The following is a 21256-nucleotide window of genomic DNA, read 5'->3' on the forward strand; positions in this document are numbered from 1 at the left end:
GCAGACGAAGCCGGAAACATTTGGAGTTGTAAACAGGCGCGGAGATTGGCTCAAAGGGAGGCTGCATAGACTAACACGAGTTGTTGGGTTGCAGATACAGTGACAGATAGGAGAAAGGTGTACGTCATCTGGACCACAATAGGAGCAGAAGCAGAGAAAGGATTTTTTTGTTGTGGCGTGGCCATAGAATTGCAACGGCAGAGAAGGAAAGGTCAGTCAATTTTCATTAGAGCCGGAGTGTGATTTTCATTTTTTAATTAAATAAATTGAATAAATAATAGAGACAGTTAATTTTGCGATCACTAAAAAAAAAAAAGAATTATAAAAAGAGCTTAGTTATAACACATATTAAAAATCAATGTAAAATAACATTTGGGTCCATGATAGAAAACAACTTCTCATATATTTAAAGTTAGTATATTGCAAATATTACAGGATTGATTGTTATATAAAATTTCATTAAAATAAAGGACATCTCACATATAGTTCAGTTGAAATTCTATGTATTTTATTCAGGTCATATTACCTATCCCGATTAGGAAGCCAATTGGAAAATATTTTGAATCCACGATCAAAGGTACAATTTAAATAGCCTGAGATTGTAATTAATTAATGCTGATTTATTGATTTATTGTGATTAATTGGAGATTAGATCATTTAATAAATATAGACAGGATTTTTCCTAAGTAAGCAATATAATACAATTTAAATAGCATAACAATATATATAATATATATATATATATATATATATATATATATATATATATATATATATATATATATATATATATATATATATATATATATATATATATATATATATTATGATATTGTAATTTTGAAATATGATAAAACAATAATTACCTTAATTATGATCCAATTAGTTAATTGAAACCAAAAAAATTATTTAATGAATTTTATTTCGAATATGTGAATAAATTTATTAACGACGCCAATTTTATATTTCATGTTTTCTTATCTCAGCCTTTCATATAACCAATATAGCCAATAAAACCTTTCAAAACTGTTTATACAAATAATGAAATCCCTTAGCAATAAATTTTCCCAAATCATATATCTTTCACATATAAAATTACAATAGGAAAATTAGTCCAATCTATTGTCTTGTCTTAATAAATTGTTCTTTGCACTTTGTGAAAATAATTAACTTTAATTAAATCCCTATCAAAAAATTCCTTCCTTGGTTCTGCTTATAAAAACAGTTGATCAAAAGAACATACTGACTCACTTTACTATCTCCTTTTGGGATTGCCCCTATCTGCTTAATTACGAATCTCTCCGGGAATAATAATTTGTCGGTACTTACAAATTCTGCACCCTTTTCATCCGGCAAATCAGCTTTCAAAGCTTACTGACACTACTATTTCATAAAATCTATACTTTTCTTTCAACGTTTAAAACGAAACACACACTTGTCGATTTGATCTTTCCTCACTTTCCGTCGAAAAGCAGAGGATCCCTTTTTCCGCTTCAAAAATCATTCTTGTCTTTCAATCTCTTTCATAATTTTCTGTTGACCAATCATCATCCTCGACTCAATTCTCCAAACGCCAACACTTTCCATTTCCCAAACTTGTGTACAAAAATATCAGACAAAAGACTTTCTACTTTTTACTAATTCCCTTAATGACTTATTTCGTGGTAACCGAAATTAATCCTTGCGTGGGAGTCTCACATACCCAATGAGGATTTTCTCTGCTCCAATATCAACATTTCTGTTTGTTAATCATTCCGTTTAAACGAAACGTCGCTTCATAAAAAAAACTATTCTGTCCATCATCATGTCATATAATTCCTGCCTTCTATCAGGATCATCTTCATTTAACTCCTGAACTAACTGAATTTTGTAAGGGTGGTATTTTACTTTATGCAAAACTCTCAAAATTGATGATTTACTTACATCATTGACGGCGGCAAGTTCTCGAGTTGTCTTATGTGGATTTTCCTCAATCTCTAGAAGTACGTTTAACTTTTTTTCATCAGTAAATTTAATATTTCTACCTGTTTTTCAATATTTTTTACATGTCTAGTATAACGAAACTTCTTTTTAATTTTTCTAACTATAGACTGCGAAACTTGTTAACCAGAGTATTTATTATTAAACATTTCTCAAACCTCCTTTTGAGTTCTTGTTTTATTATTATAACCAATCATAATTAAAATGTCTATTCTGTGAGTCTCGGACAAATGAGCCATAATTAAATTTAATACGCACACAAATATTATACTGACGTCTTTAAGTAACTTTAAATACCTAAATCACAGCAGACTACTAGATTTATATCAATTGTTTATTTGGCTGTTTGACTAATATTTTATTATCTTTAACATTATTTCCCTAATGTTTGGTAGAAGAAATAGGAAAATACCTGAATATTTCTAAAGTATACATGAATAGACCAGGCAATATTGCTGATCTAAAAGTTAGGATAACGGAAGAAATTAACAAAATAACAACTGAGGTCATACAAAATGTACGAGAATTCCAAAATCGCCTCAGATATTCAATATATATCAAGAAGTTAATAATGGTGGTCAAGTTGAACATTTAATTTAGTTGTAAAAATCAATTTTCTCAGTTATGATTGCACAAACTCAAAAAACTTTATATTGCTATACAGAAGACTAAAATCCCTTTTTCACAAGGTGCCACACGACCGCCTTTGTTATTTAAAATTTTCGAGGGGGTGTTTATAATTAAAAGGGGGTGCTGAAGGAGGATAATATTTGCATACCGTAAATTGTGAACTTAAGAATAACAATTGACCTGTTTCAGGTCTTTACATCACATAGTACTTATTAACGCTAAAAACGAATTTATTCCATACATATGGACCGCATGGTATATATATTGTGTTACACTTGAAATTTCCGCGGGAGTTATATGTGCTTTCTGTAGTTTTGCGGGTGTGACTCTGCGTTGAATAATTTTGGTTTTGTTAAAAATAGCAGGCAAAAGGCATCTTCTCACCCCCCGTATTACATGATGCTTTAACTGATTAGTTTATGAGAAAAATAAATAGAAAAGCAAGAAAACTGGATTGAAAAAAAAATTTTAACAATTTTATTACAAACATTTAGAATGATAATTGTCGACATTCATCCTCGATTCTTTGTCGTAAATCATCTAGATTTTCTGGTCGAATAGCACAAATTTTTGTTTTTAAATACCCCCATAAGAAGAAGTCTAGGAGTGTTAAATTCGGTGGCCTGGGTGACCAATCCGTCATCTGTCCTCTTCTATCTATCCAACTAGCGGGAAAAATTTGTTTAAAAATTGTCAAACAGGTAGAGCAATTTGTGGAGGAGCTCCATCATGTTGAAATACAACCAAATCTACCGAATGGTTATCATCATTTTCTACTATTGTTCTAATACGGCCAACCACTTGTCTACGTAACTTTAACGTAGATCCAATGCACTATTTAAGTTTCCAGTGATTAAGAAGGGTCCAATAATGTGATCACCTAGAATACCACACTCTACGATTAACCTTTGAGAAAGCTGTGGTGAAATTCACTCTCAGTCCATTATCGGCAATTATGACTGTTTAGCAAACCATTTAATAAAGCATTCATCCGAAAAGCAAATATTGCTTAACAATTGTGGACTGCAATTGATGTATTGTGTCATTAATTCGTAAAATTCAAGACGACGATCAAAGTCTTCTTCATTTAACTCTTGTACCATTTTAATTTTATATAGATGGAACTTAAATTTATGGAGGATTCGGAAGGCTGTAGGAGGTGAAACACTGATTGCTCTGTTTATTGTTGACAGTGACTGTGAATGCTCAGTCTCAAGGTATCTTGCCCTAAAACGGCTAAGTGGCTTGCTTCGTTTTTTACGAGTCCCTGTCGATGATTTTTTTGGTTGCAAACTGACTGCAAACTCCAAAATGTAAACCTTTGATTAAACTTTAAAAAAATGTGAAATGTTTTTTGTTTCTTGGTTTTTAAATATATATATTATGAATTACCTAATCACTTTAAGCAGAATGTATTATACATTTTTGAAATCAGCACAAAAAGAATAAACCAAATATAAAATAAAAAGAGGGGAAACTAATTTAAAAAAATAAAGGGATAATACGGAGGGTGAGAGGGTGCTTTTCCCAGCAAGCTTAAATATGAGATAATTTTTTTTTTTCTTCAAATAATAATTGGGTATATACCATTTTTCAAAGTAAAACACTTGCATGTCACGATTTATACAAAGTGGCGTCACTTGTATTTAAAATTTCCAGAACGTCAACCTTAGAGTTCAAATGGTTCTAATACAGCTAATAATACGAAACTTATACGGAACAGCTCGATCTTTCATAGGCGTTAACATGATGTAATAATCAGAAAAATTTATTCATCATTATATTGAAAATTTTAGAATTATATTGATTAAATAACCAAAAACATTTGTTATTATTAATAATATAAATTTTATGGAATAACTCTTCAAGTCTAATATTACACAAAATAATAATTTTAATTAAATAGATTAGATAATTGTACGCAACTGATACCGGAATACTTCAAATTTTATTGACAGTTCAGCGTGTGGCAAAAGTATATAAAGTGTTGCCGCTTTTTTAGAGCAAGAATTTTGTTTACGTTTTGATTTCTCACACAAATTGGTCATAATATAATAAATATTAATAAATTGTATTTATAAATACATATTAAATTTAGACTAAAAGCTTTAAAAACTAATTATTGTTGTGTATTGTGATTGTGCTATGTCAAAACAAATAACTAGTCTGTAGAAAGCTGATAAGCTTTCATATAAGATAGTTAATTTTGAACAAGAAATAATGGCGGTAGGTCTTTACTATTACAGCCCTAAAAGAGGTAAGTTTAAAATTTAGAATATATAATTTTGTATTAAAATGTTTTCTTATGTATTTTAGTGTGTTGTAGTAGTCTTGAAACTAAGTGTATTTACTGTTAATATAATAGTTTGGCAAATAGTTGACATTTTAAAAATTCCTCACTTTCTAAATATTCTGATGTTTTGGCAACGCTGTGGGATTCTGACGTTGTAAATCTTGAATGACGTGCAAGCATTTTTATGTGAAAAATGCTATATAAATATATTATTCCTGACTTTCAACGCATCACGACGACGTACCCACCAGAGAAATATTTTAAACAATTTGATACCACTTGGTATATTGTTACTATTTTATGAGAAAAAAACTTAATTTTATTGTATTAAAAATACCTTATTTTACGACGAAACTCTCATCTACTATAAAATAAAAAATCCATATAATCTTTATGTCCTTGTTTAAATATATTATTTCCTTGAATTAGGAATTTGTGATTTATAATTAACATTAAGGTTAAGCCTGGTTGCAAGAGTAGCGCATAACAATGATTACTTACATAAAAAAAAATGAAAAAAACTACTGCGAAGATATAATTAAGATTTTTTTTGCACCCGATAGATTCATATTTATAAACTAGATTGTCCCAGATGCAAAATAATACGCATTGCGTCTAAAAGACAACGAATATGACCGATAAAAGACGGCACGAAGTCAATGCAAATTTTTTTTTGTATTTTCTGTGACAAATACTGTGACTGCTAGAATAGATCCATGTGTTAAACTCTAAAATTCACACCAATTGGGAATATCATTCTAATGAATTATTCACTGTTTATTGCATTCCTCAATTTGCTGCTATCGGGCATATCGACATCAATAAGGACACTTCGAGCATTTTTGTATTATAGACTTACAAAAAGCATTGTAAGAGAAAAGCATTGTTAAGATTTGCGTGGCATTTTTTGGGTCCACAGTTTTTGTAACATTGGCGCATAATATTTTTCCCTAACAACTAGAATCTATGGGCGTTGTTTGTTGTACCCACTGACTTTCATATGTAGGAGTCTGGAGCACAACAGTCCGCATCTCTTTTATTTGTATAAAATAGTTAGATTGCTTAGAAAACTGCACCCGTATAGTTTAGCCAAACTGTGGAATAAAACACTCTTATATTATAACAAAATCAGCTAATACAAATAATAACAGGGCCCGAATCGTATAAAAGGCTTTCTAGGTTGCTATACGTCGCATCTAAGTTATTAACACAAAATTCTGGGTGCCATTATTGAAGTATGTGCGCTTTGATTATAAAAAAACACCACATCCAATATTTCATCTTTGCATCAAATTATCAATCAAACAGCGAAATCAGGAGCAAGTTAAAATATTTTTCTGAGGAATGGCAGCTCCATTATCTTTTGGATAAAGGTTTAAACATTTTTTCAGCGTTTTTTTTAAGAATCGATACCGAGAAGGACTCATCGACCCAGCAGGCGGGCCAGTCCAAGCTTGATTGTATTTACAAGATACATTAATAAGTATTGTTATTGTATATGAAAACAGTTCTGATTGAATGCCACCATTGGTATTATACCTGGAAGTCACCAGCAGATGAAGAAGAGAGAATTGTAAGAAACCAAATAGATCATGTATTAGTTAGACAAAGATACAGGCACGCAATTATATCCGCAAAAACCTAACCAAGTGCTGACATAGGATCAGACCACAACTCAGTAGTGAGCTAAATTAGGTTCAAAATGAAAATAATAAAACGAAGAACAAGAAATGCAAAAATCGATACAAGTAAATTAAGGAACCCACACATCAGGCAACGCCAAGCAGATGGAATCAACCACGGATTAATGAATATTAAAAAACAAATTTTCCAAAATACTGAGACGGATAAAAAATAGTTATTAATAAAGACAGAAATAAATAAAAGTAAAAAAGAAATTTTAATACCAACCAGATATAAAAAGAAGCAATGGGTGACAGAAGAAATTTTAGATTTAATGGAAGAAAGACGTCAATATAAAAACAAAGATAATCAGATGTACAAAAAAGTATAGAAACAAATAAAATACAGAATTAATAAAACGAAAGAACAATGGTTAAAAGAACAATGCGCAGAAATAGAAAAATACCAGAAAAGACATGATAAATTTAACACACATAGAAAATTTAAGAATTAACTCACAACAATAGAACAAGAAAACCGGGAATACTGAAAGATGCAAATGGGAAACTTGTGTTGAATACTAACGACAAATTAAAGAGATACACAGAATACCTTAATAAACTATTCTAAGACAATGAAACAGAACAGATGGAGATAGAAGTAGAAGAGAATATGGTTTTACAGATATTAAAAGAGGATATTAAAATGATAATTAAAAACAGCAAGAATGGTAAAGCAGTAGGTCCAGACCAAATTTCTATAGAAACCTTAAAATGCATAAATGATGAAACCTTAGACATTATAGTAGACTTATTTAACTCAGTATACAATACAGGACACATACCGAAACAATGGTTACTCTCCACCTTTCCCTAAAAATACAAACGCTAAATATTGCAATGAATACAGAACAATATCACTAATAAGTCACATTCTCAAATTATTCCTGAAAATAATACATAATCGTATAAATAAAAAACTGGAAGAAGGAATAGATGATAGTCAGTTTGGGTTCAGAAATGGACTAGGAACCAGAGAAGCGTCATTTTATTTTAATGTGTTAGCTCAAAGATGCATGGATGTGAATGTTGATGTGCATGTTTGTTACGTTGATTTTGAAAAAGCATTTGACAAAGTAAGACATGAAAAATTAGTACAAATTCTAAAGACAAAAAACATAGACCATAGGGACTTACGAATAATAACAAACCTATGCTGGAATCAAAGAGCACAAATCGTAATAAATAACGAACCCAGTCCAGAAATTAAAATCAGGAGAGGAGTTAGGCAGGGGTGTATTATGTCCCTATTACGATTTAATGTATATAGCGGAGCCATTTTTAAGAAGCATTACTATCTGAAAGTAAAGGAATAATAATTAACGGAAGATCTATTAACAACGTAAGATATGCAGATGACACCGTGATTATGGCAAGCTCTGCTGAGCAACTCCAATTACTGCTAAACAAAACAAACAGTTTTTGTAAAAAATATGGACTAAAAATGAATATAAAAAAGACCAAATACATGATAATATCAAAGAAAATAAATATACCAACAAACATACATTTGGAATATGTACCGGTAGAAAGGGTTGATAAATACAAATACCTAGGAACCTGGATTTTAGAAAATAATGATCAAACAACCGGAATAAAAGCCAGGATAGAAATAGCAAGAAATGAGTTTGTTAAACTGAAAACAATTCTCTGCAACAAAGACCTTAGATTAGAACTAAGAGTAAGAACACTGAGATGCTACGTGTTTTCGATACTGCAATATGGACTTGAAACTGGACTGGACATTAAAGCAAGAACGCATAAATAAGTTAAAATGCTTTGAAATGTGGTGTTACAGGAGGATGCTTAGAATAGCATGGACACAGAAGAAAACTAACATGAAAGTATCGCGAGAGATGAGCAAAGAATGCGAAATAATAAACACAATAAAAATAAGAAAGTTACAATATCTGGGACACGTAATGAGGGGACAGCGATATAAACTGCTAAGGCTGATAATACAGGGAAAGATAAGAGGAGAAAGGAGTATAGGAAGAAGGAGAGTGTCATGGTTAAAGAATTTAGGGGACTGGTTCAAATACAGTTCTACAGAACTCTTCAGATCAGCAGTAGATAAAGTAAAGATAGTGATGATGATATCCAATCTCCGATCGGGAGACGGTACTTAAAGAAGAAGATTGGTATTATACAAAGTTGTGAAAATTGTCTAAATGTTTGAAACAGAATATTTTCACGGTATTTACATATTTTCCTCTTACTACTATAAGGTTATATGAACTTATCCAAAGGAATATAAACTGAAATTATGAATACTGAATACGTGCTTTTAATGTACCGTAATTAATTGAAAAGTTGGAACGATTTTTTCTTTCTTTTATTTGGCTTTCCTTTATAAAACCGTTAGCCACTTACATCAGTTACTTGTACTACAAACATTAAAAATTGAATATTTTTTACAATCTAATAAAACTCTAATTTAAGTAATAAAATTAAGCATGTAATAAAAATGTTTTAATAATATAAACAGTAATTGCTCTATTAAATCTGATTTAGATGAAAATATGGAATAGTAAACGGGAACATATTTATCTTTTTTCTTTTATTCCTCGATGTACATCACTGTTAAGTGCACTAAAAATCTGTCCTTATTTCATAACAATGAAAAGACACTTTCAATACATCTGTTACGGGGTAGAAGTTTTACTTTAAATTTCCGAGTGCACTCTTAATTGTTTTAGTTTTTATCATAACAATGATTATTACTTATTATTAAGCGTAAATGTTTAACAATTTTTAGAAACCAAATAAGTGGCAAGAAGAGAAACTAATTACAAGAGACGCAAATACTTGACAATAAAAACAGAAGTTACAACATATCGGAAAGGTGAATAAATTTAAATTCTAACTGAATTATATTTACTAAAGTATAAAAAAATAGTACATCTCTCCAAAAATAGGAAAGAAAGAGTGCTGATAGGTAAAATAAAACTACTGAGAAAAATATTTCCTGATCGATTGATTACTAATAAAAACAATAGACATTAATCGGAGGGACAAGGAAGAAGGTAAGGCTAAAATCTACTTAAAAAAAGTTTGCAAAACTATGTAAACAAATTTAACAGTAAGAAATGAAATCGGATGACCATAAAACACAAAGGGAGAACAATTATAACCGAAGCCCCCTGATTACTAGACCCTGCGACCTCATCTATTATTAGTATAAGTAATCTGTGTTAATTTTCATAGTGTTTGTTGATCTCTGTAGTTCTAAAAATAATGCATTTACCACACCGTCACACAAAAATGGCTTAATTTTATCTTGACGGTAAAATTTATTATTTTTAAGTCGTTAGACAAAACACTCTTTTGTTTAATTTACTTAACATAATTTGATAGTTTTTTCAACAATTTCTAATATTTATTATCATATGTTATTTAATACTAAACAAACACTTACCATACAAAAGTGTTTAACATTCGTATTTAGTAATGAGTTGTACATAAAATTTCCCAATAATCCATCTGGTATAGAAATATCAGTCTCTGGACCATACAGCACAAAACTATTTTCCTCGGCAACCATATTAGCGCTATTTTCTTAATTAGTCTGGACTAGACTAAAACCAGAAATTTGTTTTTAATGTAAAGTGCTTACTGATATTATACTTACTGTGTTTAAACATTTATCAGGTTGATAGGAGCAGTAGCGTCACGCAGTTTGTAAATAAGGAATGTAAATTTAAGTTACAAGTCAGCAGATACATTATATGATGTATGCAATATAGGAGAATAAGTATGTATAGAAAAACTTAAGATGAATAAGGTGTATTTTCAGGTATATATTTCAAAATTTGTTAATTTCGTATTCATTTAAATTTAATGTTGTTTCTTTTCTGACGAAAATAAAACAGAAAAACCAAAGATGAATAAGATGTATTTTTAGGTGTATATAATTTAAGTTTAATGTAACATGCTATAACTATGTTGTTTCTTATGCTGTTATCCTTTCAAGTAAATCGAGGTTAGATGACCCATGTTTAAATTTCATGCCAGCATTGCTAAATGTTAAATTAGAATTACTGCTAATTATTTTAACGAATCTATATTGAGTTGAGAAACATGTATAAAGTAAAAAAATGCATTAAAAATTAAACCTAATAAAAAAAATTAAAATAATTAACAAAAACCATCTCCAGATAGTGTTAAGGTGAGATGACCCAACAAAAAGTGTTGTGGTCAAAATGTCACTTTGTTTTGCACATTACAACATAATAACACAAAAAGTTCACAAACTTGGAGTACAAATCGTAAAACCATTTGGAGCAATGTTATTAATTAACCCAATCGTCAGATTTTGTGGTTTAAGAAAATATATGTTCCCAGAAGCGGAGCGTCTAGTTATCGTCGTTCGTATCATCTGAAGAGTGATGCAATGTCGGTACCTCTAGATCTTTGTCTGAGGATGAATAACTTTTGGCAGCTTTCTTAATTTTCTTTTTGGCTACTTTTGGCTTCTTTAAAACTGGTTTTAATTTATTGGTCTTTATTTCTTTCTCTCTTTCCTTAGACGCTTTTTTCTCATTTTCGCCAATTTTAGTCTCTCCAGTTAACATTTTCGCTAGCTGTTCGCTTCTTTTTCGAACCGAAGCAACTGGAACAGGTGAGATTATATCTTGCATTTTTCCAGGGGTACTTTTCACGGGAGTGTTTGCATTAGTTTCTGCAACCGATTTATTTTAGTTTTCTGATACAGAATCATCTCCAGCCTGGCAACTGCAGCAAGGTTGTTGATCATCATACGATAAAACTTTGTTAAAACTAGCGTGAGAACTACCGTCTGGAATTTGTTTATTTTTACCTGAATCAGGAGCCTCAAGTACGATACTATTTTTTAGGCAAATAAGCATCGTCTGGGATAGCAAAATGATTAAATGGCACATCTGTATCTGTAGAGTAGGGAGGGCGAGTTAAGTTTCACAGCACTTAGGCCACAATTGACCCATTGTGCATCCTCCCAGGGAGCTGTCACCCTTAGCTCATTGTCCATCCTGCCAATTCTAGGAAGGTGGACAAGTCACCAGGAGACATCTCTCTTATGTGGGCAGGTGTTGGCCAGGACTCGCCGAACGCGTACTCTCGTATTAACGATAACTCTGGGCATTCACATAGGACATGCTCTACAGTTTCGTCTTCTCGTTCACACTTCCTACATAGAGGTGTGTCTGCTAGCCCCAGTGTATGGAGGTGTTTGCTTAATTGACAATGACCAGTTAAAAAACCAACTGCCAAACGTAGGTTTTTCCTGGTCATTCCCAAGTACTTCTTAGATGTTGACTCTTCAAGGTTACTTAGTGTTACCCTGGCAAGTTTACATTCTTTCCCTTCTTCCCATCTTTTTACGGTTTGCGCATGGGAGTGACATTTGACAATTTCCGCGATTGTTGTAGTTGACCAACCAAGAAAATCCCCAGGTCCTAAGAGTCTTAGGCCTGCCGCCTTCCTAGCTAATTGGTCAGCAATGCGGTTGCCTTTATTCCTATTGTGTCCTTTAACCCATCTCAGGATGATGGTATTACCATCCGAAGCTTGGGTTAGTGACTTATGACACTCCATTACTAAACCTGATGTGACACGTGGTCTATTCAAGGTTAGTAGCGCTTGTCTGCTATCTGTGCAGATGATTATAGTTTTACCTGCTATACCTTTTTGGGTTATTTCTTTTGCGGCTATGGAGATACGAGTCAGTTCTGTCTGAACTACGCTGGCATTTTTGCCCATACCCCACTTTATTCTTAGGTTCAGTGATCTGAAGTATATCCCGCATCCTGAGCCTTCTTTCATTTTGGAGACCTCGGTGTATATGCAATAGGCATTTGCCACGTTTGTCTCCATATATTGTCCTGTTTCAATTTTGTAGGGTTTGTTAAAGACAAACTTTGGTTCAATTGAGTCACAGCCTGCCTGTAGAAGTGGTAACGCATCTAACTCTTCTCGCCAGAAACGAGTGCTCAATTGGCTCATTCCTACATCAAGGTTTGCACCAGCTGAGCGCAGTCGCATCATTGTCACTAGCGCCACCTCTTTGACATATATATCTAGAGGCGTGATGCCAATAATCAACTCCATTGCAGCAGTTGGTGTTGTTTTCATGGCACCTGTTATATTTATGCAAGCCATCCGCTAAATAGGGTTTAGTTTGTTAATCGCTGTTGCCTGTAGCACTTTTGGTACCCAAGCAATAGCTCCCGCTGGGCGTGAGGCCCCAGGTGCGTCCGACCGTTCGTCGACACTGCTCATAGGCAATATATGCTCTTTTAGCTCTACCATCTAAGTGTGAGTTCCATGTTACCTTCTTGTCAAGGGTAATACCAAGGTACTTCACCTCGTCAGAAAAATTTAGACTGTAGTTTAGAATCCTTGGGGATATTAAGCCAGTGATTCTTCTTTTCCTGGTAGAAAGGATCATCTCTGTTTTCTTTGCATTTATAGATAGTGTTCCTTGCACCATGTTTCTATTAGTCGGAGAGCAACTTGTGATCTCTCACATAGTGTGTTCTTAAACTTACCGCTTTGCAGGACAGCAATATCGTCTGCATAGGCTATTGTGTAGAAACCGTTGCTGCTGAGTTGGTCAACCAGGGTATCTAGCACTATGTTCCAGAGTAGTGGTGATAGCACCCCTCCCTGTGGACAGCCCCTCGTAACCATGCTTCTAACAGAAACGTCTTCTACATTTATGCTTATTGCTCTATTAGAGAGCATACTGAATATCCATTCGCTTATGGCCAGGGGAACATTCCTGACGTTGAGCTGTTGGGTAATAGTTGGGAATGGGGTTTTATCAAACGCTCCTTCAATGTCTATGAATATACCTAGGGTGGATTCTTTATTATCCAGCAATCTTTCAATTCTTCCCACTACATGATGCAGTGCAGAATCGGTAGATCTTCCCGAAGTATATGCATGTTGATTTGGGTGAAGTGGGTTATGGACCAGAACTTCATCCCTTATGTACCTCTCGCATAGCCTTTCCATCGTTTTCAACAGAAAGGATGTTAGGCTAATTGGTCAGAAAGTCTTTGGTAGGGTGTAGTCCCTCCTACCTGGTTTTGGTATGAAGACCACACGTACCTCTCTCCACTTCCTAGGAATATTTCTCAGAACCAAAGAGGCTCTGAATATTTCCACGAGGTGCGGCAGAAGGATATCTAGTCCCCACCGTAGTAGGGCTGGATATATGCCGTCAGGCCCTGGTGATTTGAAAGGGGTGAAGCACAATATGGCCCATTTTACCTTTTCTGGCAAATGATTAAATGGCACAATTATCGTAGCCTTGAATGCCGAAGTTCCATTAATTACAGTTGCAGACTCGTTTCATCCTTTAGCAAGTAACTTTTCAAATTGTAGTCTAGTCAACTTTCGTCCTGGATTATTTTTAATGTATAAATTGCAAGCTAAGTAATGAATAAATTATAATGATCTGAAAAACATCTATCAAGCGGTTGTAAAAATTGTGTCGTATGATTTGGTAAGCAAAGCAGTATGATGTGTTTAACACAGTATTCTAGCATCTAAACGTTACTGCTTTTTATTTTTCCCTTTCATTACGCAAGTTGGGGAAAAACCCTTTACCGTTATAATGATGAGGGTTTCACCCTTTTCACTTACTTGCCATGGTTTTAGATCCTATCTTTACAATAACATGTCTTAGCTAATTATTCAGTTGTATGCCTGTCTCATCTATATTGTAGATGTGTCCAGGTTTATTCATAAGGTCGTTGTGGGTGATAGTATTTTCTAGCAGTTGCAAGTAAGTCTCAATGTCTTTTTGTTCATACCCAAGCATCAATTAATGGATATCCCTTTCGTTTCTCTGACTGATTACCTTGGGTTTCTCTGCAGAAATAACTGCAATGAATGTGGTCTTCAAAACATTTAGGGCTTCTCCTAAAAGGGAAACTACTAGTGCAGTGACCTTTACTTCATCGGGCCAGAAATAGGCTTGTTTAGCTTAGTTCAGACTTATTATTTCGACTAGATCATCTATCAATTTGCGGTCAAATTCCGGCATCTCTGTTCGCAGTTGCGAAGTTTATGCATTCACAGCATCTTGTATCTCCGTGCGAAGTTGCATTATGGTCTCATTAGCGGCTTCTTGTATCTCTGTACGCAGTTGTGTAGTAGTATCACGCACTTCCACATAAAGGTCTGAATTGGTTTCTCTTATCCTCGTTTGGAGCCCTGGCAATTTGACAAACATACCTTCTTTAAGACCACTTAAAAGTAACGTGATTGTAGCTTGAGCTTCTTTAACAGAATCCAGATTTTCTGTGTGCATAGCATGCATGTGTTTCACGCCTTCTTGCAAACGCAGTCTGGTTTTCGATTATCTTAATTCGTCAGCAAATCGCTTTGACCTGTAGTTCTCAGAATTTTTAAATAATAATCATCTGAGCTCAGCCACTAAGACGTTCCACTTCTGACACCAATTTATACGGTGGTTTAATTGAAGTCCATAAATCACAAACTCAAACTTATTGGAAGTGTATAAAATACTGAACTAACTCACTGACATTAAAAAATTAATTAATTTGACAAAACACCTCGACACTCAACTGTCTTAATTTACATTCAATATAAAATGTCATTCCAAGACACTTCTGATTTAAGGGTCATTTTAAATATCAACAGTTGTCACTCAATTGTCAGTCGTAACAGTATCATAAGATTTGTCTCCTCACCCAATATTTAAAATGATGATGTCTTTAAATAGGTTTAAAATACTGTTATGATGTTTTAGATTAGACAAAAGCATGGATGAGCATAAGAGCGAAATAAAATTGATTGTTTTCACTGTTGTTTTCGAATTTACATCGGCAGTAAACCTTGAAAATACGGTACAAAAGTAATATCCTTAGCAGGTGCCAAGAGTTCCTATTTCTATTATGAGTATATGAGTATATTTATTCTGAAAAAGATTTGAGTGGTGTTGAACTTTTAGAAAAAATAACTGAAGCTTTCCAAGCCTGCTCAATGTGTTGTCTGACTGTCCAAGCCAATAGAAGCTACTAGTCCGCAATATTACCACTGGCAATTATTTTTCTTTAATAGATTTAGTCAATGAGTTAAAAAAACATAATCTCTTATGTGGATGCATTAAAAAAGAATATCATATGTACCAAAGCGAAGTAGAACTGTGCTCTATTATCCTCTATGCATCACACAAAAGACAGGAGTTGATGTGTTAGACATACAATGTCCAAATATAGTGCAAACCAAGAACACGGTGTTAAGCCTTAGCCGTATTTTACACACTCGTAAACATAAGCTTAGTTAACAGTTACACCCTTTATCTTACTTACCAAGATAAGGAATTACGTTTTCGTTTTAAATTTGTACAAAAAATTCATTTTTGAACTACTTTAATCTCATTTCGAACAAAGAGTGGAAATATATCTTCCTCGAGACCTAAGGAAGAATATAGAAATATTTTTTGGAATTAATTCTGGTTTGTCTATCGAGAATATAAGCTATATTCTTCCAGATAATAAGCTTTCTAAAAAAAATTGTGTAGCATGTCTTCATCATCAAAAATAAGGCTATGTGTTTGGAAAATAATAGAAAGGTTAGCGTTACCAGTCTTCAAAAATAGTACTTATATTATATTTTGTATTTGATCTAGAAGTATCGTGACAAGCATGATGACAAAAACACAGTAAAAGGAAAATAAAGCAATGATAAAAGCACGTCAAGTAGAAACTAAAATAAGGATGAACGTACAGCAAGAAAATAGAAAAAAAATATAGAGAGAAAAAAAAGAAGATGATGAAAGTACAGCAAGAAAAAAATTAAACAATAATGAAAATACAGTAAAAAAATAGGACAGTGATGGAATGTTTCTTCTTCAATATAAGCCTCCTAAATTGTTTAAATTATTGTATCATCTTTTTATTGGTCTGCTAATACTTCTGCTGAGAATACCATGGGTGGCCCGAAGAACAAATGAATCCATACTGGACCAGCTAAACATAAAGAAAAGACTAAGAACACAAATATCAGAACAAATAATAAGCTATTTTGGACATGTCCTTCGAAGAAATGGTCTTGAAAAACTTACCATCCAGGGAAAAGTAGAAGGCAAAAGAAATAGAGGTAGATCTCCCACACGATACACGGACCATATTGTTGCTACCATTGGCGCTCCATTGTCAGAATGTGCTAGAATGGCAGAAGATAGAAAAACGTGGAGAAACATTGGGAAATTTAGTTAATAGCTTCATGACATCACGATACCTGCATCAGGTTAACGACTAAGAAGAAGAAGAAGAATACTTCTTCGTCCATTAATCTGTTCGTTCCACTCCTGTTTTCGTTTTGTCACCTATCCATTTATGTTTTCGCCTCTCTCCCTATCCAACAGACTTTTTTCTGATATTTGTCGGAGTATTTTCATCTCTGTTCTTTATAATAGTCTTCTAGTTTTAGATATGTCAGGTCTTGTCTCCGCTGTGTATGTTAATATAGTTCTAATTGCTGCTTTATAGATTCTTGTTTTTGTATCTTGTTTTAGGTGTTTGTTCTTACAGATAGTGTCGTTAAGAGATTCCGCTGCTTTGCTTGCTTTTAAGTTTTGTTGTCGTACTTCTTCTTCAATATCTCCATAACTAGTTATATCTATTCCCATATATCTAATCCTTGCTTCCTGCTTTATTATTTTCACATAAATTTCAATTTTTCATTATAGTGGGTCTTTAGATGTTGCCATATATTTGTTTTTTTTTACTGATATTCCTCCTCCTACTATGTTCCTTCTCTGTTGAGGTTGGCGATTAATATGGCAAATTTCTCTCTATTCTGGGCTTGATGAATTAATTAATTTCCTTTTGTGTGGATCCAATCTCTGATGTTTCGTAGCCAAGATTTTTTCTTTCGTCCTATGCCCCTTTTACCTTCAATCTTGCCTTCTAACATTACTTGGAGCTGCTCTAATTTCCTATGGTGCATGTGTCCTAGATATGACGTCTTTCTAATTTTGATAGTATTGACCAGATGAGGGCGTGTGTTCATTGCTCTCACTACTTCTTCATTAGCAGTTCTGCTGGTCCAGCTTATTCTTAGCATTCGGCGGCACATCCACATTTCAAATGAATTTAATTTGTTGACGTCATACTGTTTTAATGTCCAGGACTCACAGCCATATAGTAATAGAGACCGCACATATCACTTTAGTGTTCTCAATCTTATTGAGACTGATATCTTTGGGTTACAGAGCATTTTTCTGCTCCATATTTTGTAATATTTCGTTTGTCATCTATGGTTTTCTATGTTTACAGTTTTCTTTCTGTATACTTTGGTCTACTGCCTCCAAGACAGTATTTTTAATTTTCCCCCACATGTCTTCAATGTTTTCTTTTACTGTCTTCTCCTTAGTGGAAGCTATTGTCTTAGACTCTAACTGCGTATCTACCATGTCTTTATAGTTCTGTTGCTGTCCTTGGTTAGCACTGATATTATCATATTGTATTTCTTGACTCTTTTATTAAAGATGTGTGTTAATATTTGGAGCTCATCTTTTGACACAACCTTTATGTACTGCCTGTATTATTTCGTCCATTATTATATTAAAGAGAAGTGGACTTAACGAGTCACCCTATCTGACACTGCTTTGTACTGGTATACACTGTGTTAGTTGCCTGTATTTGATTATGGAAGTACATGTTTTCGATAGTTTGTACAATATTGACTGGTATGTTTCTTTTAAACAGTAGGTGATAGACGTCTTCGACTTGGATGGGATGGAAAGCTTTTAACAGGACTATAAAACATAGATATGATGGTTTATTGTACTCGATGGCATTTTCTGTGATTTGTCTTAGCACGTATACTACGTCTACTCAGGATTTTTCGGATTAGAATCCTTGTTTATCTGATAAAGTTGTTAGTTTATTGATTTTGTTGGCTAGAGTTTTTGTGGTAAGCGTAAAAGTGCGATGTTCAGCAGATTTATACCTCTATAACTATTCTTTATCCCCTTTATTGAACATTCCAGTTCAATTGTAGTTTTTGTATAGGTTTTGTCATCTCTAGGGTTATACTTTCTCCTACGTGTTTTAGAAACTCGTTGGTTATTCCATCTGGTCCTGCTGACTTTCTATTTTTGAGTGAATTTAGGACTATTGCTACTTCCTGAAAACTGATTTCTACTTCGTGTCTTGTTGGTTGGTAGGTTGTTACATTGTATTCCTTCAATTTTGCCATTTAATTCCATTGGTTTCTTATAAATTACTATATTTGTTTTTGTGTACCGTAGAAGCCGCTTGCCATTCTTTTTGTAAGCTCTTCCCAGTGTTTATTTTTTTTCTTCTTGCTAACTGTTTTGTTTCATTTTATATTCTTCTATATGTGTCTCGGGATTCTGAAGTATTTGATGTTTTGTACTTCGTGTATGCTTCTCGTTTTTCTTTACACTTCTCTTTTTTTTTTCTTTTTTAAACCATGGTTTATTATTGTTGTTTCTTTTGTTTAGTATAACTTTGCGTTTTTCTAGAGCTTCTGTTGCTGCTTCTTTAATTTTGGTTTTAATTTTCTCCCAGCTCGCGTTTGTATCTTCGATGTTGTCTATTTATTTAAGCTGTATCTTATGTGCTAGCCTCAGTTGGTACATTTATTTTATGGAGTCGTTCCACAGTGATTCTATGTTAAATTTCTCCTTGGTGATTTCCTGTAAAAAATGTTTTGTTGTTATTTTCATTCTTACCTTTGCTAGTACTAGTTTGTGTTCATTTCCTGCGTCTGCTGAGTTTAAAGTTCGGATATCTAGAATCTGCCTTTGGTAGACTTTTCTATTAGTGACTATTAAAGCAATCATAATTTTGTGCCCACTGGAACTTTCAAAAGTATATTTATACTGGAGCAAATAGTCAAAATATGTAATATTGATTCTCAGTTCGTTAAAAGCATAGAGATTAGCCATAAGTTCTCCATTTGCGTTGACATGGTTTTTACTAAATATTTGTTTTACTCCTGGAACTATTTTATTTCCGATTTGTGCAGTAAAGTCACCCATAATAATTAAGGGTTCTTTATAAGGTATTTCATCCAGAATGGTTTGCAATTGTTCATAGAATGCCTCTCGTTCCTCCTTAGGTTTGCAGTCCTCGGAGCTATAGATGGATATGACATTTAATTTTTGGTAGTAAATTTTTTATGGACATGTATACCTACGCCTGCTCGTGCTCGTTCTTCTTTCTTTACTCCACTGTATATTAGGATATATTAGTTAAAGTCTCTCTGGTCTTTATCTTTCTTCTTGGTTTCTTGGATTACACAAATGTCTATGTTTCTATTTAAAAGTTCTTCTATTGTCTCTTGGTCTTTGTTGTTGAAAGAAGTAATGTTCCATGTCGCTAATCTGATTGTGGGCTTATTTTTCCTTCTCACTTTCCTTTTCTTTGAGTGGTTGATCATCTTAAGTTCCGTCTGGTTCCGAAGCTTTATATCGGTTCTTTGAGCCTTGTTTTCTTTTACAATGGGTAGGATGCTGACCTAGCCCATCACTCCTTCTCCTTTATCTGGGCTTAGGACCGGCTGTGAGCATGAACGCGGCTTCTGAGCTACACCCAGTCATCGCGCTCATAACCTCCAGGCAGTGGAAGAAACAAAAAAAGAAATTTAAAAATTGAACAAAAAGTTAAAGAAATAGGAAATAGATAATTTGTCCAGGAAAATCGGAAAAGTTATCATAAAAACTTCTAGTGACATCAAGATCAAACGCCTCAACGTAAGAAAACAACATCCAGTGACTTTCATAAAAATAATTATTAAAAATAAATTTATAGTTTATTTAATTTTAGTATATTTAACGCAGATCTTTGGTTTGAAAGCTAGAAATATACATTAGTCTCTGAGACAAAATTTTTGAAATAATATTACGATAAAACAAAACAAATGAAAATTAAAAATGTACTACAAAATGGTTAATTCAATAAAAGGACAACAATATCCAAAAAAAAGATACGCTTTTTACAACTTTATAACAATGCAAAATATTTAAAATATAATTATTCACAAGAATATATGAAGGATTTGACAACGAGTCACTTTAATTAAACCATAAAATATGTGATGCTACAAAACTATCATGATATAGACAGCCCATGCCAATTTTTACATGTACGGGAAATACGTAAAAAGCAATATAGGAAAGAAAAACTCACGACAGGACTCGAACAACACCACATACTAATAGATTCCATGATAACAACCAATTCAATAGACCACAAGGATAAATAAAAAGAAAGTAGAGATCCAGAGATATGTCACTTGACAACAGATCTCACGATTCTTCTTTTTACAAAGGTGCCTACAATATATTATGACGATTAATAAGGTTTTTAAAGAAGTTACAGCATTGTTGCACGTATGATTTTTGTTAAAAAGTAATTAAACATACAATGTATTTCATAAGTCAATCTTGTTGTATGAATAGTTTACTGGGGAATTCCATATGCTATATGATTTGCTGCTTTGTTTGTGTTCGACTACAGACTGTTTCAAGTTAAGAATTCACAACTGAACAGATAGGCCAGTGCATTTCTTACGGGCGTATGTTGCCAATAGTTCACGGGACTATGCAGGGCCGGCCGAAATAACCCATTCTTTATTTATATTCAAATTTTTATTTATATTTTCCAATGTTAATCAAATTTAT

At 33.2% G+C, this 21256-nt stretch overlaps 1 protein-coding gene across 1 annotated transcript in view; it reads right to left on the reverse strand.

The window, feature by feature from the left end:
* LOC140447784 (luciferin 4-monooxygenase-like) overlaps nucleotides 1-10204 on the reverse strand; it is a 101655-nt gene extending 91451 nt beyond the window's left edge. The window contains exon 1 of the mRNA XM_072540642.1: nucleotides 10004-10204. Coding sequence (XP_072396743.1) covers nucleotides 10004-10129 — 126 coding nt within the window. The 5' untranslated portion in view covers nucleotides 10130-10204. The remainder of the gene's footprint in view (nucleotides 1-10003) is intronic.
* Between the last annotated feature and the right edge of the window lie 11052 nt (nucleotides 10205-21256).

Source organism: Diabrotica undecimpunctata, chromosome 8 (genome assembly GCF_040954645.1).
Source record: "Diabrotica undecimpunctata isolate CICGRU chromosome 8, icDiaUnde3, whole genome shotgun sequence".
Lineage (NCBI taxonomy): Eukaryota > Metazoa > Arthropoda > Insecta > Coleoptera > Chrysomelidae > Diabrotica > Diabrotica undecimpunctata.